The 22685-nt window shown below is 46.2% G+C and overlaps 1 protein-coding gene across 7 annotated transcripts in view; it reads right to left on the minus strand.

Annotated features, from left to right (window-relative positions):
• The window catches only part of GATB (glutamyl-tRNA amidotransferase subunit B), a 234815-nt gene that overhangs the window by 111357 nt on the left and 100773 nt on the right, over window positions 1–22685 (minus strand). For 6 of the 7 annotated variants that reach the window (XR_015053363.1, XM_085864528.1, XM_085864532.1 and 3 more), the window contains 2 exons: window positions 13541–13654; window positions 8653–8737 (listed from right to left, as the gene is read on the minus strand). Coding sequence is in view for 6 of the 7 variants with exons in the window: in XM_085864528.1 (XP_085720654.1) it covers window positions 8653–8737; window positions 13541–13654 (199 nt within the window). In the remaining variant the exon portion in view is untranslated. The remainder of the gene's footprint in view (window positions 1–8652; window positions 8738–13540; window positions 13655–22685) is intronic. The other variant, XM_085864529.1, reaches the window with a different exon arrangement.

Consider the following 22685-nt stretch of genomic DNA (forward strand, 5'->3'; position numbering starts at 1 on the left):
GCTTCGTCTTTTCTTTCATTGAATCTCCATCTTGCTTCACGTAAAGGGTTGGTCGTGGGCTAAAACGCCCGATAATTAATCGAACCGTCGAGGCCGACGAATAACACCGCTCGGTTATCCCGATTGTACGGAACGGGTCGCTTAAAGTGGCCCGTGTCCGAAGTCGACCTGCGGCGAGGTGCGATCGCCCGGTCTACCCTCCGTGTGGGTACTTGGGTAGGTCGAATTTGGCGAGCAACCCTATCCCACACGGGGGCCGATTGGCACGATCGTGGTGAGATCGAAAGGTCCACCCGTGACTGGTTCCCGGCGTTAGTCCGAGAGGGTCACGACTGGATTGTCCGTCTGATGGGCGACGTGCCGCAATTCGAGTTACGTGGCCGTTCGCACGCCGGCGGGCGCGAATCCGCAACACTGGTGTCAGGTCGTGCGATATAAACTCATCGCCCTCCTCGCGGCACTGGTATCGGAGATCGGGAAAACGGGCTCTCCTGTCTCCAATTAAATTCACGGGAATCGGTCCAGGGGTGAGAGGAGCGACCCCCGATTCCCTCCAAATTACGAGCGAGCTAAATTAACCCTTTAAGAGAAGCAAGATGGCGTCTCAAGGCGAGCGGGAGCCGGGGGTATTAGAAATGGATGTAGAATGTGTAGAATCCATGGCTCAGGATGAAATCCCCGTGCAGGAAATGTTGGTTGTACAGGAAAACGAACTCGCCCAACTGAACCCAGAGCCCGAAATGGGTGCGGCAGCGGCCGCGGTGTATGACACCTCCCCTCCCCCTCTCCACCAAAACCCTTCCCCAACCCCTGCCGAAACGGCTCACCCAAGCGCACCCGACATGGCCCAGCTATTCACCATGCTGGCACAAATGAAAACTGAATTTATAAACGAAATAAAAAGCATGAACGAAAAGATCGATGCGAATACACAGCAAATGAAGGAAGAAACGAAAAAGCTGCGGGGTGAGACGCAGAACATGGGCCGATGCCTGCAGGCGGGCATGAAGGCCGTGACCAGGGAGATAAAAATGGCGACTCCACGTGTGGGAGCGAACGAGCTGGAAGGGGGTGCAACGGCTGTCGGGCCCGCGGTGGAGGCGGGTGAAAAAATAATTCGGGAGATGTGTTGGGCGAGGGTCGTGACGATGACCGAAAGGGAAAAATTAAATGGGGAGACCAAAACGTGCGAGACGAGACACGAGGTGACGACAAAGGAAATAATAATAGTTGAGACAAGGGAGGTAAAGGGTGAAGAGGTGACTGAGTTGGCAGAGACACGGGAGATGGGAACGATAGAGGGAAGACTGCACGATGAAGACGGGGTAAGTGACGCACACACACACACGGAGGTAGTGGAGGACAATGGGGGTGAGCTCGCGGAGCGTGTAGGGAGCCGGTGCGAGCAGCGGGATGGCCTCCTCCAGGAACGAGGGGAGGGAGTATACCCCCTTGAGGCGAGTCACGACCAGGTGAGTTCGGTCGTGCTTTGCAAGGTTGAGGGGACGAGTGCTGTGGACAGGTGCTCGGAGAGCTTGGGGGGTATAGAGGCCCCGGAGACCCTTGTGGGGACACGAATCCCCAGTGTGGTTGTCCCTGTGTGTGTGGTGCAAGGTGTGAGTGCGTCCCCGTGTGTGGAAGCGACCCCGTGTGTGAGTGGTGTGGTGGCGATGGTGCCAGAGTACGTGCTTCCCAGCACGCCGTGTGTGGATGAGGCACCGTGTGTGGAAATGGCCGTGTGTGTGGATGAAACGGCCAGTGTGGATGAGGCACCGCGGTTGAGTGCCCCCGCGTGTGTGAGTGAGGGACGGTGTGTGGATGAAACACCGCGGTTGAGTGCCCCCGCGTGTGTGAGTGAGGCACGGTGTATGAGTGAGGCACGGTGTGTGGATGAGGAACCGCGGGTGAGTGCCCCCCGCACGTGTGAGTGGTATGGTTTATGCAAGGGAGACCGTGTGTGTGAGAGAGCGGTATGTGAGGGAGATGTCGGTTGGCATGCGGGAGCACGCAGCCGCGTCTCCCGGTGTGAATGTAATGGAATGGAGTGTGAGCGTCGTAACACGCAGGTGTGCGTGTGTGGAATGGCGACGACGGCGACATGTGAGGAAAGAAAGCCGGGTAGCGGCTGTAGTTGTTTCGGGGACCGTGCCGGGTTCACCCAGCAGTGAGCACGAGGTCCGTGCTGTGCAACGCACGAGGCCCCCACGTGCTCGCTTGCGAGAGTGAAGTCCCGGTTCGGAAACGCCAGCGGTGGATTTGCCGATCCCGCGGACGGACAAAGTTTAGGCAGGATTACGGATTTGGACCAGACGGGTTCTCCACGCGATCGTGTGTGTTAAGCTCCAACGGGCAAAGCACATGTGTTCGCGTGGGGAACCCCTCGAGACGTGGGGCTTGTTTTTTTTTTATGCGCACGGTGACGTCATGGCTGCACGTGGGGTTGGAATCCGGCAGGAGGGGTATCCCTGCCGGATGGTACCGTCCAAGGAGGGACGAGGTACACGTGCAGCTGCATGACGTCACGGGCAGGTGTAAAGTGCGCGAGCTGTGAGTTGCCGCGCTGGTGCTGCGCATGTAAAAAAAAAAGAAAAAAAGCAAGCCTCACTTTCGGGTGCACAGGATTCCCGGGCAAGGGGTGGAAGACCCCCTTACCTGGGCACAGGATGGAAACTAGTTAGGGGGAAGGGTTAGCTTAGTTAGACCGACTTCATGGGGCAGGGGTAAGTTCTCATGGAGTCCGTGGAATGGATTAGGTAGAGGGATTTAGTGAGCTTTAGGTTGGGAAATAAAATGATTTAATTTGGAGACAGAGACAGACTTTGGATGTGTAGTGGGGACGTAGTTTAGCTACGTAGTGTTAAAAGGAACGTGCTATAGTTTAAGGGACGACGTGGGAGCACGAGTTAGTTAGGGGATGCTGATAGAAGGATGGCAGAGTTCAGCGGTGAGGGTGTTGAAGAGTTGGTGAGTGAAGTGGAAGCGTGTGCTTGTTGAGTGAGTGAGGCCAGCGGGTCTGTGTGAGTGGAGCGAATGGGGAATGCATGGTGCGATGAGTGATTGGGGGGGAGGAGTGACTCCCGCCCAAGGGACCCCGGGGTCAGAGTAAAGTGAGTTAGCTGGGTTAGTCAAATTGAAAAATGGAGGTTGTTTTGTTGTTGGTGGGAAAGTAGGCTCGAAACCCATTTGGAGGGGTGCAGGAGCCCTGTTGACGGGCTGGGAGCGTGGCTGCGAAAAGTGAGTATCGCTGAGTGGGTACCCCGGGCACCAGGCTAGTCGGCCGTGGTAGGCCAAGGGCCCATGGGGGGCCGGGATAGCGTAGTGGGCACGGGTGCGCCTGCTTGGTGCGGGGGCCCGGGGCGCCATTAGCCGCGTGGGCAGTGTTGTGGGCACGGGTGACCCTCGGAAAGGGGCCTGGGAAGCCAGCCTGCCACGTGTGCGTTTCAGGGGAGGTGCCATGGGGGGCACTCCCCGGTGTTAGGGAGCTGGTAGGCTCGGAGACAGTGTAGTGCCCGGGGGTGCCATAGCGGGAGAATCGGCAGAGGGTCGTGCCTGCCAAAGGGAGCCACGTGTCCCAGCCATGAGACCGTGTGAGGGCACGGGAAGAAAATTTGGGGGGCGAGGCCCGAAATTGTAAGGACACCAACACAGGCGACAGGAATCTGGGTTGTTAGAACCAATAGTTTAAGCGAGAGGCGCTTGTTGAAAGCCCCGGGGTAGTTTAACAGTTAAATGGTTAGGGTAGATTAGGAAGTGTACCCCTCCGCACCATCCATCCCTTCGCTCTAGTTGTGGGCCGCTGGACCCACTTCGTGTTATAGATCGCCGAACTCTGGGGAGGCCATTCTGAGGCTTCGTTGGGCCTCGGCACAGGACGCTAGCTCTCCCTTATTCCCCTACGGGAAGGGAACGTAGGGGTTGGGAGTAGGCTAGATGACAGAATAGGTTAGCCGAACAAAGACGATAAAGGGGGTTAGGGGACGACTTGTAGTGGGGAAGTAAAAGAAAAAAAAAATAATAATAATTAAAAAAAAAAGTTGGGGCTAAATTGGGGTTTGACAAATTAAGGGAGTGGGTATGTACAGTGACAGGCAAAGGCGATAGGTGGGAGGGAGACAGGTAGGTAGGTCCGAGCCCACCTTCCAAGTGGCCAGCACCACCGCACTCCCTCCACCAACCTCCACGGAACGGCAAAGGCTGGCCAACTTCATCGGCAGCTGTTGTTTTGCTGCGAGGCCTGTGCCGGCTGGATCGTCTGCAGCTGCTGTGCTGCAAGGCCTGTGCCGGCCCACTTCATCCGCCGGCTGGCTGTTTTTCTGCAAGGCCTGTGCCGGCCAGTTCGTCTGCCGGCTGTGTTTGCCTGCAACGGTCTTCTTCTGCAGGCTGTGTTTGCCTGCTACCTTTGCCATGCCATGCCCACTGCCCCTGTTCACCAGCCCCATTCAATTTTTGCTTTGCCCCCCCTGTTCATTTCCATGTGCGCCAGGATCAAGGCAACAGTTTGCAAGCTGCAAGAACTGCCCTGTTGGCAGCTACAACACGGGCCTGCACTGGCGGCCCGTGCACCGTGTTTGTGTTCATCCATCCATTCGTTGTGTTCATTGCGTGTGCCACTTGAGCTGGCACGGAGACTGCATTTGTGCAGCCCATGCACCGTTGTGGTTCACTGCGTTCAGTTCAAAAGGGAAGGCCTTGGACTGCGTGTGAGCAGCCGGCCACGTTCCCTGTCACCTGCATTGTTTGAGCCAGAGACTGCATGCGGGCAGCCTGGCTCCCTGCTAACTGCTTTCTTTTTGCAGAGTTCATTGATCCTGAGCCATGGTTTAGTGTAAAATGTGTAAGTTAAGGTTAAGATGTACTGTAAATATGAGTGCGCCCCCGGCATGTTTGTCTTAGTGCCGGCAATTTTATTTCAGTCGTCCGTGTGAGTGAGTTTGTTTAGGTAGTTACTCAGCCCTCAGGTTATTTATTTTGGGGACACGAATACCATGAATGTCGCACTCAGGGATCCGTAGGTAAAATGTACTAGGGGAAAACTACACATGATGGCACACGAAAATTTGATGACTCGGGACGAGTCTGTAAAAAGGGGAGGGGGTAGTGTTGTGGTTGACGAAATTCACAAACCACCATTCAGGTCCCTTAGGTGAGATATCTCTGTAGTATATGTGTAGTTAGGCCCCAACCCGTTGTTTCGAGGGAATAAATGTCTTCAGTCGGGCTGCGTCTCTTCAGGATAGCCGTTTTTCTTTTACTATCTTTATTTTGGACCAGCCGCCATTATTACCACCACCAACCACGTCTCAACAGCCATCACACAACAACCACCAACCACAACGCCGCTTCACAACAACAACCACCAACCACAACGCCGCTTCACAACAAGAACCACCAACCACAACGCCGCTTCACCACAACCGCCACGACCTTTACCGTCACAACTCGCCACCATCGCATCCACACCATCTCGCGCCACTCGTGGGCACCGATACTGGACTCGTGCAGGGCGCGCACCGAGCAGCGTATTCAAAAAGATCACGGACTTTCCGCAGAAAACGGATCAAAAACGACTCACGCCCACTTTTGTTCCGTCCAATCGGTGAGCGAGGGGCGATTTGGCCCCGCCTCCAGGGCGTTGGAGGGCGGTCGCTATATGCAAATTCATGGATCAAAAAGCTTTCACGCCCACTTTTCCTCGGGCCAATGGGGAGCCAGTTAGAGAGGTGAAGGGTCGGAGGCAAAGGGTCAAGGGTGAAAGAGCGAAGCCACGGGGCTTATATAAACGGCTGCGTTCGTCAGTAAAGTTGTTGTGCAGAGTTCAAGAGAGTCGTCGGTGGAGCTGGAAAGAAGTGGGAGAAGTCAAGAGTGAAGAGTTGGGACGAGCCAAGAGAGGAGACGGAGAGGGCGAGTAGACGGAGCTGTGGAGAGGTGACGGCGGCGAAGGCGGACGAGGGGGTGCTCGCGTCGGTGCCGGGAGCTGCAGAGGGAGAGGCCAGTAACGCGACCGAGGTCGAGGAGGAGACGCTCGCCGCGGGACCCGAGACAGGGTGATATCCTCCTTCCCCCGAGCATCAGCAACCCCCTCCTGTTTCCCCCCGCGCTGAGATAGTGCGACAAAGGGGGCCCCTTTCCCCCCCCCCCTACCAGACACTGTCCGCGAGGCCCGCGGAGTTGAGGCACCACCGCCACTTCACGTCTCATCATCAGACGGGTAGGCCCGACCCGGTCTCGGCCCCAGGCCCGCCTCATCCTGGAGGGTGGTTCTCTTTTCTTTTGCTTTGGGAATATGTGTTGTCGGCGCAGTCTGTGAAGTAAAATTGTATAAGTGTTGCCGTGTGCCCGGTAGTCGGTTAGATCTGCATTGTTGCATTTGCTTTTTGTGTAATATTGCATTGTCTTCTTCTTTTACATGTGCTTTTGGTGGAATTGTATATGTGTGCTTTCCGTTCATCGCGAAATAAATGTGCTTCATGTTGAACTGTTTTCCCGCTTCGCTTCGTCTTTTCTTTCATTGAATCTCCATCTTGCTTCACGTAAAGGGTTGGTCGTGGGCTAAAACGCCCGATTATTAATCGAACCGTCGAGGCCGACGAATAACACCGCTCGGTTATCCCGATAGTACGGAACGGGTCGCTTAAAGTGGCCCGTGTCCGAAGTCGACCTGCGGCGAGGTGCGATCGCCCGGTCTACCCTCCGTGTGGGTACTTAGGTAGGTCGAATTTGGCGAGCAACCCTATCCCACGCGGGGGCCGATTGGCACGATCGTGGTGAGACCGAAAGGTCCACCCGTGACTGGTTCCCGGCGTTAGTCCGAGAGGGTCACGACTGGATTGTCCGCCCGGTGGGCGACGTGCCGCGATTCGAGTTACGTGGCCGTTCGCACGCCGGCGGGCGCGAATCCGCAACAATATTCTGAATGTACACGTACATATTACTCAGGGGTAAGCAAACACTTTAAGCAGTCACGAACCGTGCTTTCCCATTGTTTTGGGTCGCTCACCTGTAATGAGCACAACAGGGCTGCACTTGTATTCAGATAATTTTTTTTAATTTACAGACAGTTTCCTAAGGTTCTGTGATTTTTCCCAGTGGATCAGCTTCAATGTCCATCATCCCCTTTCGACCATCGAGATTCTAGAACCTTTAAACGCACACCACAGAAACATCTATTGTCTTCTCACAAAACAAACACTACACATTTATCAGCAAGTCGTGTACAAACTCGACCCACCCAGAGGTGGGTGGGGTCAAGTTTTTATGTCTGATGTACACCAACACTTTAACATACAACCTGCGAAAATTCGTTTGTGGGAGGAGGGAGGGGAAGGGTGGAGGTGGGAGGAGAGAGGGTAAGGTGAGTGGGGTCAGAGAGGGTAGGAGATGGGAGAAGGGGTGGGGGGCATGAGGGAGGGGAATGGGTGGGAGGAGTGTCCCAGCATTTCCCAGCAATGCCGGGTACCTCTGCTAGTATATCTATCCAAGCAGAGGTACCCAGCATTGCCTTATATGTACAGGGTGTCCATAAAGTCTCTTTATAATTTACACCTTCTTGATGTGCTTCGTGCAACTAATGGTGCCCATATAGAAGTGTATTAAATGAGGCAAAAAAACTTCAATATCTACTCCTCATTAGGTCATCTCTATCATCTCAGTAGAGATGACCTAATAACCCCAGTCTCGAAGTCCGTCCACAATCAAACCGAGTGGAGACAAATAACCAATAGTGGAATGGATAGAGGTCGATGAGACATGCACAACGATATAACTTTCAAGGTCGTCCAAGGTCGAGGTCAACGTCACGAGGCTGTCAAAGTTGCGAAAATCGTCGATTTCAAATCGTATCTCCTCCCTCATTTATCAAGAGAGATCAAATGTTATTAGTGATTCAGATACTATGGACTATTATCGAGAACAACACAAGTCATTTTTTTGAAATTTGCTCTCGTTCCGATTTTATAGCCCTTCAAACTTCGCTCTGATTCCCCGTATGGGCTGTTCATAAAGTACGTACATACAAAAAAAAAGTATTAAAAAATTAAGAACCGGAACTCTCCGAGACAAATATTACATTTGAAGCTTTTGTCAGATTTTAACTAAAACAATGGAACACAAACAAACTAAAACACAAGTTTATATGCACACTTACTTTAATTTATGACATTAACATTGTTTTGAATGTCAATTTGTACTTTTATTTTCATAAATGACGTGCTGTGATATTAAAAGAAAAAGGTAAATTACACCGCTAGGGACTGCATCGTCATGGCTTACAAACATCGGTTCATAAGGAACTGCTGGCTTTGCAAGCGATTAGCGACGTATGAGGGGGTGGGTGGGTGGTCACTAGCCTGCATACAGAGGGGGGTGGGTGGTTATGAAACCCGGAAGTAGAGCGTACGTACTTTATGAACTGCCCCTATTCCAGTCTGGCACGGAGTTACTTTCGACCTCTGGCAGAGATGACCGGCACTCCCGCTCGGGGGTATTTTTTTGTAATAATTTCCACAGGCTTATCTATTCATTTGTTTTGTAATATATTTTTTTAATTGTAAAGAGACTTTATGGACACCCTGTATATCAATCAGAGCACATGCCGGACTGTGGAATGGATGATAACTTGAAATAGAAATGGAAGGAATATTAAGAAATCCTCACCCAAGTTTCACATCAAATGATCGTGTTTCATTCACAATCTCTCCTCCTCCTTCCAATAAGTCAATCTGTCGATGAATTTCAGAGTCTAAACATTGAAAAAGAACGAAGAGATAAAAATACGAAACAAACACGTCCAAGGAAAGTTTTTCTTTTAAAAAGTACGTACTTGGATATGGCAGTATGGATGGAGAATAGAAAATATTGCAAAACAAGAAAAAGAGCAAGCAGAGATTGCAGACCCTTGCCAGAACTTGATTTGTGTGGTGCTTGTGTAGTTTTATGTTGTATATTTTGTGTAGTGTTTGTGTACTAGTGTTTTACATAATTAATAATAAACCTAACTAGAACTGCCACTTTATAACTGCTGGCAGTGATGATAGGGCAACAAGACATCGCACTTTGATTGGGCACCTCACCCTGACCCATGACGTTTATTATTATTATTATTATTATTGTTCAATTGAATCTGAATGGGATTAAAAAAAAAATTCAAATCAAATGGAACACCAAATGGGTACAGTCCTGCATTGGAGTCATCAGAAGGAACCCAAACAAGCAAAAAGCAAAGATGAATTCATCAGGAGGAATCTGGATAGGATTCAGGTTTCAGTTGCTACTCCTCTACCCTTAAACCCATCCAGGCACAGCCAAGTGAGCCTTCTTCAGAAAAAGAAATAAGTAAATAAAAATCAGAACGAACCCAGATTCAAACTATTAAAATAATTCTGGCTGCCAGACCACACGTCCAATCAGGTTGAAATTTAAAACATATATTCCCCCATCACTACTACTTCATGTGAAGTTTCACGATCATGATTGTGAAGTTTCACATCGATCGATGAAGCAGTTTAAGAGAGAATTTTTAAAAAGATTTTCGTTAAATCCCATATGGCTGTCAGACCATGTGACCTATTAATTATTTGTGAACAGTGATATCACCAAAGCTTGGGGAACATTTGTGTGAAGCTTCCCCTCGATCCGTCCAGCCATTCTGGAGATTTTCAATTGTTTTTGGGTAAATCCAATATGGCTGCCAAACCATGTGACCTATGTCATCATAGGTTGGGAACATTTTGTTCCTCACGGATAGGCAGTCATGTATACCTGTAAAATTTCTCCTCGATCTGTTCAGCCATTTCGAAGAGGATTTTGGAAGTTTAAATAAATAAATAAACAAATAATATTTTTAAAAATTAAATATATATATGGCTGCTGAATCACATGACCGATGACATCATCAATGTTTTTTCTGTCAACCAATTTATCCCTAGATGACCCACAAAAATTTTCCTCCTGATCAGATGTAGCATTCTACGGATGCAATTATGACATCATAATGAAGGCACCGATGACATCACAAAAATAAATAAATCACATTCCCCATGAGGAGTACTTGCCATATCATATGCCAAGTTTCAATATTTTTCCATGGTACAGTTTCGGAGAAACAGAGATCCAAAGTTTTTCTTTTTTCCAACATGGCTGCCACACCACGCGACCTATAATTATCATTACAACATTCCACATGAGTCGTTGCTCCTTTGGAGAAAATTTTGTGTTAATCCAATAAGAGGTTTCAGAGAAAAATCATACATACGTTCTGTGCAGACAGACAGACGGACGGACCCAAATGCAAAACTCTCTCTGCATGACGAAAAGTGTGACCCAGTTGGTGGTTACAGAGCCTGCAGAAATTGAAATGGCCTTGGAGACAATGGAGGACACCTTCAAGGGGTTTTGCCAAATTGAAATGGAAGATTTGTGTGATGATGATCTATGCAAAATTGATATTGAAGATCTGTCGAAAAATGATACTTCAGTTCCCATATTTGGGTCATTGGGCATGCCTCCTGTGACCATAAGCAGACACCTTCCTCGGGAAGATTGATGGTCGCTCGTAAGAGCAAGTTATCATCAAATTACACTCTGGGGTACGTTGAAGATGGCTGGTTATGCTTAGGATGGGTAAGATCTCTTTTTCAGGGACAACCGAAGACGGGGACAGTCATGTAACTGCCCTTTGCCCCAAAATTTATCTGGTGGATGGACTAATTCAAATCTGCCCTTGAGGATGGTGAAAGCTCTGGAAACGGATAAAATTCATCCCAAATTCAACTTAATTTGAAAGCTTTGGCATTTAATAAGCCACAAATTGTCTGAGAAAGGACAAAAGGGGGGAAATGTAGAAGTGCTTTTTCTATTAAAAAAAAACATTTACCTGGACCTTTCGGTGAAAGCATTTAAGACTGGAAGCAGTTTAAATAAAGCTCAACACAGTACATCAATTAAAAAATTAACTAAGCCTGGGTGATCATGCAAAATGCATGGCCTGCAAGATAAGATCTTATTTCCTCCTGTCTGCTTGTGAATCTACTCCAAGGGGCTTCAATTTCACAATGCAAAATGTAGAACTTGTAAAATCTAACAGCAAATCATTGACATTTGAATATCTTGCATTCTGATTTAATTAAACTAAAATCAGTATAAGTTTATGCTTATTGAAGTAGTTGTTTTATATTAGAAGCTATGTGGAATGTAAGAATAAGTAAAGGACTTCATCACAACCTTTTTATGCACTCTTAAAGCAATTTTTGAACCTCTCAGCTGAAACAATTTAAGTTGTCAACAAACGGCCTTTGTGGTTAAGAGGTTGTAGTGAGTTCTTGGGAAAGTGCCCCTGTAGTTATGGAGTTCTTGGAAAATGACCTTAGTTTTCTATAAACACCCATGTCCAAAGGCAGCACTTGCCAGATTAATAAAGTTAATTGGTTCGAGGTTTGATGCTGCAAAGCATGTTTATGCTTATTACTTTATTTGCTTTGGGAACATCCGTTTTCACCAAAAGCCTTGACCACAGTTATCACAGACCACCACAGTGCATGCCTTTTTAGTTTCTCCACGTTAAAAGTATTTCTAACTTTCATTATCTGCATGCAAGGTGACCACACACTTCTGCTTTCTTTTGCATAAATTACTCTCTGGGTTGTACTGTAACTCAGAGAGGATTCCACCATTGTTGGAGTGCCTCCTCCATACGTATGTCTAAGTGTTTCAACTCTGGTAAAATAAATTGTTAGAAAGAACCTGTGAGTGAATTTTCTTCCACACATGCATTTTTACGGATTAATAATACATACCACATAATTGGAAATGTTGTTAAGGCATATACTGTGGAAAAAGGCAACTGAAATTAAATAAGTTTGTATCGTGGTTACTGTGGTAAAAGGCGCTCGTGCAGCTGCAGGCTGTGGCGCTGAGCTGTGCAATGTCCAAGTGGCTGAACAAATCACTCTGTACAAAGCTGTGTTTCGGATAATGTGCCTGAGTAATGTGACAACTATACTCTCACATGAAAGAGAAACAGACTGGGAGAAATAATTATTATGGAGAGAGCGAGAGTCTGAAGACACAACAGCATGCAGACACCTCGACACCAGGGCTCTGAGCAACCTTGACAAAAACACAATAAAAGGATTGGCAATTTTCAGAGGACACGATGTGACTTGCGAGAGAAGGGACAGCTGCAGCATGTCCTGCGGCAGAGTTCATTTTTTTTAAACCGGGCTCAAACAGCAAAGAGTATCGAGAGTGTTACATGCTAACCATGACTGGTTCAAAAACTCCAAAGGCCTGACTCGAGCACCAGCTGCACCTCTTCAGATGCTGGTCAATGTTATCTGCTGACTAGATGGGTTCTTGACAAACCTACTGCCTCGCTGGTGTTTCGGAGACGACATCCAAGCAGGCAATTTCTCCCTTTTCCGAAAATGGCAAAGGCCTTTATGTTCTCCTTCTCACTCTTTAGCACTGTTGGTCTGCAGTGTGGTCTTTAAAGGCAAGTAGTGGACTCGGATTCATCTGCTTGCTTGGGTGATACGAAAATCACCCTCTGGGGACTTGCAACGTGACTGGCCAGTCAGATTTCAACCTGTGCGCACTCAACAGGGCAAGGTTGCTTCGATTCAAATGTGACCACAACCGACGCTGACATAAATTCATTGCCTGCTGGGGTTTTATTAAGAACTGGGAACAAGAGATATGTTGCCAACTTGAAAGTCATGAGTTCATTCAAAACTACATTGAAACCTGTCATGCGTGTACAACTTTGGGGAGTTTTCAAAGCATCAAGTGTACATTTTAAAATCATTGTTATGGGATGCTAGTAAATGATATTAATGTTTGAAAGATAGACAGTAAGGATGAATAAATTACATATTAAATAACCTTCTGTTTCGTGCCGTACGTTTGTTTCACCTGTTTAACAATAGACAGGACATATTTATTGTCCGTAAAGCTTTTCTGCCGTGATACCCCTTCGGGTAACTGGTGCACTCATGTTCATGCTTGGGGGAATGGCGTAACAGAATGCATAAGATCATACATACGCAAATAATAAAGCAGAAGCCAATATACATTTTTTCTAAACGAGAACAAGTAAAGAAATGAACCAAACAAACTACTGCCATGGAACTGGAGTAGAAATGAAGCATATGGCGCAGGTATTTTGATAAATGGGATGGGTGCCACGCATGTCACCAGATGACTCGCCCGTTGCTTTGGGCATCATCAGCGCATCGGGCTTCATTATGAAGAAGAAGTTGGGGTGTTTCACCCAGAGCAGCAGCGGGGCGTGTCGCCAGATGGCCGGATGTAAAAAGTAGGGTCTCAAAAAAAACAGCTTTTACCATTATTCCACATGGAACCATATGCACAGTTGGAAGTGTCAGTTCATATAACTGTCTTGGAAATCAAGCAATTCATCACAACTATATTCCACAATAAGGGCCTGAGAACAAGCAAGATCATCCAAATACTTGTGCATTTTGGACCGAGTTAGGACATATACTGAATGTAAAAGACCATTCACGAAACAAAATGGGACACATACCAATGGCACGGGAAAGCCAGCGCAAGCTGTTCAGATTTTTGACTTCTGTGCGCACACCAAGTCGTTGCCCTGGCCTTCGGATTGATACATTGGCATCAACTCGAAGATGGCCTTCTGCGAAAAGTGGATAATATGAGTGACATGTTACAATCGGCTGTATTAAATATTCGCCAAAGTGGGGCAGATATGCGTCACAATGTGAAGAAATTATGCACAAAGTTTGAAAATTGGCAAGATGTTACATTAACAAATTGCCTAACATTTAAGGAAGGGAGCCAAGCTCAAGTGGCCTGATTATACCACCATATTGGATTTCAAAACCGCTGCCACTGACAACTCATACAGTATTCCTAAAATGTTCACTTCAAAGACATGAAGGAGGTTGAATAACGTGGCTACAATCGATTAATTTGTCGGAGAACCTTATTACTTTTCGCCGCTTCACGTGTTGTTTACCTTTCAATATTGCATGATGGGAACGGTATTGTAGAAACTCTCATAAAAAGCAGTGCGAGGACACAATCTGTCAGTGAAATCACAGTAAATCCAAACTCAGAGCACGGAAGTGGAATCTAGAGGATGCTGCAAAATTAGAGCGGTGTGAGTAGTACACATGAGTGAGTGAACCATCCACCAGTGAAACATCATGTTTTTCTGTGACATGAATGACACACGCGACTCCACAAAGTTATTACTTTTAGCGATGACACACAAGTTGCTTGTGTGCTCTTGCAAATACAAGACCGTCCTTTACTTGTGAAGCTTAATAATTATGATTACAAGATCTGAAGCACCAAGCTTCGCAAGTATTCCGAGTCTCACCAAGGGTTTCTTCTGGGCCTCACCAAGGGGTTCTGGGTTCAGATTTGCTGTAGGTGTAGTTGGATTCAACAGGTGTAGTAATAGCTTTCTGTTATATTTTTGTCCCTGTGTTGCTGCTTGTATTTTCATCCAATTTTCCTTACCTTGTTGTACTGTATTGTCAAATCGTACCTTGTTGCACTAAATGGTTAAATTTCTGTTGGTGTTATTCAACACCTTGTCAATGGATCGCCGGCATGCAAATTTGTCTCTATTTTAACGCCATGTTCCTCGTTCCACTTCCGTGCTCTGAAATATTGTCCCTCCAGCCTCTTAAACTTTACCCTCGACAGAAAATACAGGAAGGACGAATTACAGGCAGATTGAGATTGTGTTTTGGAGGAAAAATATATGTTTTTGTTTTTGTTGTACTGTATTGCCTCACCTCAAAAAATAAAAACAAACAAAAAAAACCTTATTTTTTCATTCCAAAACACAAACTCAATGTGCCTGTAATTCCTTCTCCCTGTATTTCCTGTCATTCGTTGTTTATCTCTTCCTTTTCTCAAAATCCCCAAGCTGACTCTTCATTGAATGATACATTTCTTTTAAAAGCATTATAAAATGATTCACTTTCCTTACTTCTCAGTCATGATCACTCCACATGTTAATTTTCTTCTTCCTCAAGATCTATTCTTCTTCTTCATCAATATCTGTTCTTCTTCATCAAGATCTATTCTTATTTTTCATCAAGATATATTCTTCTTCATCACAATTGATTCCTCTTCTTCTTCATGTGGAATACTTTCCAAACCTGTTTCTCATTTAAATGCTTCGTCCATCAATCCTGCTCCTGTACCGACAGCACCACCTTTCTCTATGCCTTTAGCAGAAAATATGTCCACCTATCCCATGATCTGTCGACATATGTAGAGATTGGGATTCTTGAGAAGTCCAGTTTGCAATGTCTGCTCACGACAATTCCCCTTCACTTCCTTGAACTGAACTCTGACAAACCCAACTCTTTACAACCCCACCGCTTATACGTCACACTCTTTAGCATCCCTTCACTTCATGTCTCTTCTTTCTGGACCCCCTCCCCATCCCAACCTCTCAAACTCAACCCCACCCAAATCAATACCCCCACTTGTCCCACCTCAATGCTCCCCCTCCCCACTGGGTTCCACCCCTTCCCATCCCACGAGTGCTTAGGATACCTAGTTTAAGCCAAAAGAAATACAGTAATGGAATAACACTGGGTGGGGTACATCACAATTTTCACCTTCAACATTACCTTTTTGGCTTAGAGATAATTTAAACACTCATTCTCAAACACATTTTGACAGTAAAAAATTGAAATGAAATAATTTCATGAAAGTGAATCCCATAAACTATGGATGTTCTTTTTAACATCCATCCATTGGGACCATACTCTGTGCAGAGCATTGGTGCTGCCTAAGCAGTCTCCTCGGCTATTGGGCACAATCCTGGATGGGTCGCCACTCCGACACAGTATACTCGAATGGCTCAATCATCCCAGCAAGCTGGTACTCATACTTTTAACATGATGTCACTTATCTCTATGTACCCACTAAACGTCAACTGTCTCTAATCCACTATGTCCCGTTGCTCTTGTATAATGCTTATCTAATCTCCCATTTAATTTAACTAATGCTAATCCATTCCCCCTCATGCTATTGCTACTCTGCCCCCACATGGGTTCCAAACCTTCTCTTTATTTACTCTTCCCTACTGGGATTCCCCCACCACACGGCAAACCGAGCCTATAATTGCTCGTGCTGCGGGACCTCTTAATCTGCCTGCCAAGGGCCAAAAAGAGGCCTAAAAAAAAACATTTTTGGTTAATGGCCGACATCCATGCTTAAAACGTTCCTTGGGGTGTGACAAAAGGGCGATGCCACGCTGGATTTTTGCATTTGAGGTTATTTCGGGGTCAAAGGTCATTGGGTACGTTTCTACATATAATTTGCAAGTCATTCACTTTCTGCACCCCAAGAAGCTTGCATGAGATCTGTAACGTATTGTTACGATACTAGGAACCGTATGCATACAACATACAGGTGTCCCAAGTCAGTTATGCCGTTAAGTATACGTGTAGACAGATCCCTTCCTTGTGTTTAGTGGGAAATTAAAGGGGTGCATTGCGATGGCTTTTAGTTAGGCTTATAAATCATTTTTCCCCTTTTATTTTATCCCCACTCCATTTCATTGCAAAGGCAAATCCACGACAACCCACGGTACTCTCTGCCTGCTTGCCCCTCCTCTCGCTTGCTACTTTCGAGTGGGCTGAAAAACCGCATGTTCACCTACTCGCCCAACCGGCGACTCGCTGTCCGAGGCAAAATCCTCTTACAGTAGTTCCTTTTTGGCGAGTCCGCACGTGTGAAGTGGGCGGGCTTCCCGGTATGGCCGAAACTCCGCCCAGAAAGGGCGGACCCATGGAAGCCCCGTCCAATCAAGGCGTCAGCTTCACCATGGCCCTCCCCGCTGAGGGAGATGGATAAATTACGACACCATCCTCAGGGTGGAGTGCTTGGAGTTCGGAGAGTTCGTGGAGTGCTGAGACAGTTCGTTCTGTGCTGGAGTCTTGAGTTCTTTGGGGGTCTGGAAAAGAAGCGAAACTGCAACAGATGCTTGGAAGCCTGAATCCTGTCCCAGACCAGGATCGTTTAAAGAAAGATCTGTGGAGGATCCAAGGAGTTCTTTGGGGGTCGTTCGTTGAAAGTGAGAGACCCAAAGACTCAGCCTCATCGCGGGAGATACCCAATGATCCTGGCTGCCTTGGATTCCACACACACATGAACTCTACACGTGCAACTGTGAGTAGAGGATAAATGGGGCTTCTGAGGCAGCCATACAAATGAATGGGGAAAAGGGAAAAACTTTCTGTCTCAAGGTCCAAAAAGCCCAAAATAGGAGACTGATTTCCTCCCTCTCCCACACAAATGAATGGGAAAACCTTTCTGACTCAAGGTCCAAAAGCCCAAAATAGGAGACCGATTTCCTCCCTCTCCCATACAAACTAATGTTAAACTGAGACTTACTGATTAAAGCACTTCTTTCCTTTCATATTTTTCATTCCATTCAAAGAGTGATCCAATGAATATTTGTTCATGTTCTACTTTAGGTAATAACTTCATTATATTATAACATTCAATGCCATCGAGTATATTCACAAAGATTATTTTGGAACTTAGTTCTTGGTTTAAATGTCTTTGAGCAGAAATGAAATGATAAACTTCTCAATGTTCTTGTTTGACCACTTCCTGAGCCACGTATCATTTTGAGATTGTAGTAAATTGTTTTTCCATTGTTCAATTGATAACCATCAAAGTTTTCAGTCCATTCAAGGATATTTATCTTTTTCTTTGCATCCTCCAACTTATTTGTAATTAAACTTATTCGCTTATTTGTTTTATCTACTTTTACCCCGGTTATTTCTTCAACAAGACTTATTTGATATTTCTCACATTCTTTATATTTTCCATTTAAACACCAAGGCTGATTACATCTCTACTCTTTGGTTTGGATATTGCTTGGTTCTATCAATTACAAATCAGTAAAAAGACGGCAGTAGCCGTTAAAATCCCCAACCCAATATCTTAACACTTATACTTAAGGCCCGATCACACCTTGACGTTTCAGCCAGCGATGGCAACGTATTAAAATGTATCTAAAACGCTGGCTTACGTTGAACTTTTGATGTTTTTTTATAAAGATTCGGACGTATTCATAGCGACTTGGTCTTATGTATAACGCATTGGTAACGGACACAGAACGTTTCGTTGTGTTATAGATAACTTATACCAACGAATGCTGAACCTGTTGTCGGCCTACACAACCGATGCCCAACGATAGTCTAACTTAGGCATAGCGCGTTGCACGCATCGCCGACGAGGTCGTGACGTAGCCTATTAAAAGGCTGACGCACAACGATTCGAATCATAACTGCCGTAGAAATGGAAGTGTCAACATCACGGTCACACCTTGGCGATCTTGCCAGCGTATGCCGACCTAAGAAAAATGTGTCTAAAACGTTGGGGCACGTCAAATACAGTACGAGTAAGTTTGGTATACGTGAGTAGAATGCTAAAGTACGCTATCATACGTCGTAGTAAGTAGAGTACGTCAAGAAATTTTAAACATGTTCAAAATTTTACGACGTACTCGGCGTATGACACACGTTCCGCATGCGATGGGGATAAGTTTTACACATGATATGTGGACGCTTATACATATCATGTGTAAAACTTATCCCCATCGCATCGCATCCCCATCGCAGATGGTGGAAGCTGAAGGAGGAAGACTGTTGCGTGAAATTTAGGGAGGAGGTGAGACAGGCGTTGGATGGTGGTAAAGATGGGTGGGATGATTGGGCAACGACAGCAGAAGTTGTGAGGGAGATAGCTAGGAAGGTACTTGGTGTGACATCTGGACAGAGGAAGGAAGATAAGGAGACTTGGTGGTGGAATGAGGCAGTACAGGAAAGTATAAGGAAGAAGGGGTTGGCGAAAAAGAAGTGGGATAGTCAGAGAGATGAAGAAAGTCGGCAGGAGTACAAGGAGTGGCGTCGAAAAGCAAAAAGAGGTGGCTAAGGCCAAGGAAAAGGCATATGACGAGCTGTATGAGAAGTTGGATACAAAAGAAGGGGAAAAGGATTTATACCGATTGGCAAGACAGAGGGACCGAGCTGGGAAGGATGTGCTGCAGGTTAGGGTGATAAAGGACGCAAATGGGAATGTGCTGACGAGCGAGGAGAGTGTGTTGAGAAGGTGGATGGAGTACTTTGAGGAGCTGATGAATGAAGAAAATGAGAGAGAGAGAAGGTTGGAAGAGGTGGAGATAGTGAATCTGGAAGTGGGGTGGATCAGTAAGGATGAAGTGAGGACTGCTATGAAGAAGATGAAAAGTGGAAAGGCGGTTGGCCCAGATGGTATACCAGTGGAGGCATGGAAGTGCTTAGGAGAGATGGCAGTGGGGTTGTTAACCAGATTGTTTAATAAAGTCTTGGAAAGTGAGAGGATGCCGGAGGAGTGGAGATTAAGTGTGCTGGTTCCGATTTTCAAGAATAAGGGTGATGTGCAGAGCTGTGGAAATTACAGAGGGATAAAGTTGTTAAGCCACACCATGAAGTTGTGGGAAAGAGTAGTGGAAGCTCGGTTGAGAGGAGAGGTGATGATCTGTGAGCAGCAATATGGGTTTATGCCAGGAAAGAGCACCACTGATGCGATGTTTGCTTTGAGAATGTTGATGGAGAAGTATAGGGAAGGCCAGAAAGAGTTACATTGTGTGTTTGTGGATTTAGAGAAAGCTTATGATAGGGTGTCAAGAGAGGAGTTGTGGTGTTGTATGAGGCAGTCGGGAGTGTTGGAGAAGTATGTGAGGATCGTGCAGGATATGTATGAGGACAGTGTGACAGCGGTGAAGTGTGCGGTAGGAATGACGGACCGGTTTAAGGTTAAAGTGGGATTGCACCAAGGATCGACTCTGAGCCCTTTCCTGTTTGCAATGGTGATGGACAGGTTGACGGACGAGATCAGACTGGAGTCTCCATGGACCATGATGTTCGCGGATGACATCATGATCTGTAGGGAGAGTAGGGAGCAGGCTGAATCGAGCCTTGAGAGGTGGAGGTACGCACTGGAGAGAAGGGGAATGTTAGTCAGTAGGAGTAAGACGGAGTACATGTGCGTAAATGAGAGGGAGGGTGGTGGTATGGTGCAGTTGCAAGGAGTTGAGGTGGGGAAGGTGGATTGGTTTAAATACTTGGGATCAACTGTCCAAAGTAACGGAGAGTGTGGGAGAGAAGTGAAAAAGAGAGTGCAGGCAGGATGGAGTGGGTGGAGAAGAGTTGCAGGAGTGATTTGTGACAGAAGGGTAGCTGCAAGAGTGAAGGGGAAAGTATACAAGACGGTAGTGAGACCAGCTATGTTGTATGGTTTGGAGGCGGTGGCGCTAACAAAAAGACAGGAAGCGGAGCTGGAGGTGGCAGAGTTGAAGATGCTGCGATTCTCGTTGGGAGTGACGAGGATGGATAGGATAAGAAATGAGTGTATTAGAGGGACAGCGCAGGTAGGACGGTTTGGAAACAAAGTGAGAGAGGCGAGATTGAGATGGTTTGGACATGTGCACAGGAGGGAAACGGAGTATATCGGGAGAAGGATGTTGAAGATGGAGCCGCCAGGCAGGAGGAGAAGAGGAAGGCCAAAGAAGAGGTTCATGGATGTGGTGAGGGCGGACATGCGGGTGGTTGGAGTGTCAATGGAAGATGTGGAGGATAGAGCGAAATGGAGACAGTTGGTCCGCTGTGGCGACCCCTAACGGGAGCAAGCCGAAAGAGGAAGAAGAAGATGTGGACGCTTACACACGTCCACAAAGGCTACTTATAAGCTACTCATCAGTCGAAACACGTCGCGGTAATGTCTTTTTTACGCGAAACTTATTTCTAACTTATGTTTGACGTGCTTTGAACCAATTCTTTACGTAGTCCCAACACACATCGACGTATGTAGACGTATTCCAATGACGTCTTCCGGTCGACAAAAAAAATAAATGAACGTGTTTCTAGCTTACAACTGCCATATAAAGACGTGTTCCCAGCGGTTTTGGGAATTGGTATATAAAAATGCTGCTCATAAAAGGGGAACCCAACAGTGTTTGAGTCCTTTTTGAGTCGATGTCCATGTCAGCAGTAACGGTATCAGTATCAGTATTAGTATTAGTATTAGTATTAGTAGTAGTTTGTTCATGTTGGCAGTAGTAGGTGAGTGTGAGGGGGAGGGTGTGGGTTATGATGGATCGTCCTTGCGTTTAACGATTTAACGATTTAAATGATAAACTCAACGATTTAAATGGCTGCATCTCCACTATTGAAAGTAGACGCTTGCGCTCAACAATTGGATTTTTTTACACTCAACGACTTTTAAACGGTACCACTCAGCTATTTTCATTGTTTACAATGAACGATTTAAATTGCTGTCACTCGCCTTTGTTTTTTGACGCTGGGGTTTGGAAATTTGAAGCGTTTCTTCTGAACGTGTTAAAACGCTCAAACTCGACTATTTTAAATAGACGCTGCCAATGGACAATTGGAATCATAGCCAAGCTAGACATCGAAGTGTGAACATCCTCGTCATGCCGAAGAAAAGTTTGAAGAATGCTGCAAATAAGTGTCCTGGCCGTGGACGCTGACGCAAGGACGATCCATTATACCGACGTCTTTCAGCCTATGAGTAACTTAAAAGTAACGTCTGTCGACGTGTGGCAACGATCGCGTAACGTGCCAACAACACGTTAATCATAGGTTAGAAATAAGTTTCGGGTACGCTAAACATTACCTCGGCGTGTCTCAACTTATGATTAACTCACAAGTAGCATGTGTTGACGTCTGTCAACGATCGCAGACCGTGCATACAACTTGTGGCCAGCGTAGCGGAACGTGTGAGTCATACGCCGGCATACGTCGTGAAATTTCAAGCATGAAAAAATTTGAGGACAACCAAAAAGTACAACGTTTAAAGCCAACGTTAAACGACGTATGGCAGTGTTTTTCAGCGTGCTCTCAATGTTATCAAAACTTACCCATAACGTATTCAACGTGTGCCAGCGTTTTAGAAAAAAAATTCAAAAAAATCGGCATACGTTGGCTAAAACGTCAAGGTGTGACCGGGCCTTTATACTTATAACCAGAAGGGAGACTATTGATGCCATTCTCTAAAATATATTTTTTTATCATCAAAAGCTCATAATGCTTTCTTATTTATCTCTTCTGTATATAATTGATGTTTATAACTTCTTATTGTATTCATTTTTTCTGAACTCTTCCTTCTTTGAAGGTCCCCTGACATGAAAAAGTACATAAATTTCATTTATATATGTCCAAGAGGAGTTTTTCATCATGATTTCAGATCTGACAATGTTTTTTTCACAATACTCATTCTGTAAAATGTAAAATTAAAAAAACAAACGTCTTCGGGAACGCCCCTAAAAATTCTCCTGAAAGGGGCGTAATCCACATGACGTCAACTTCAGGATGTCAAAGGCTGCACGTTAATTACTCGGGTTGGTGGTCTACGTGATTCTATTGGCTTACTGTGCGTTTCCACATTTGATTGGTCGATTCAATCGCTTCGTTCATTTCTGCTTTAAAAAAATCGAACATTTGGTTTTGAATAATGGATGACATGGACTTTCACTTGGCTGGTAATGATAGTGAGTGTGAGAGAAATGAAGGATTTTGGTCTGAATCACATGGAGAATTGTGGGATAACAGTCACGGGAGGTGAAGTTCAGGCAGCTGGAAATGAAATACGGCCTTAGCAGT

The sequence above is a fragment of the Eptatretus burgeri genome, chromosome 18 (genome assembly GCF_056783735.1).
Source record: "Eptatretus burgeri isolate ZD-2024b chromosome 18, Ebu_testis_v1, whole genome shotgun sequence".
In the NCBI taxonomy this organism is placed as follows: Eukaryota; Metazoa; Chordata; class Myxini; order Myxiniformes; family Myxinidae; genus Eptatretus; species Eptatretus burgeri.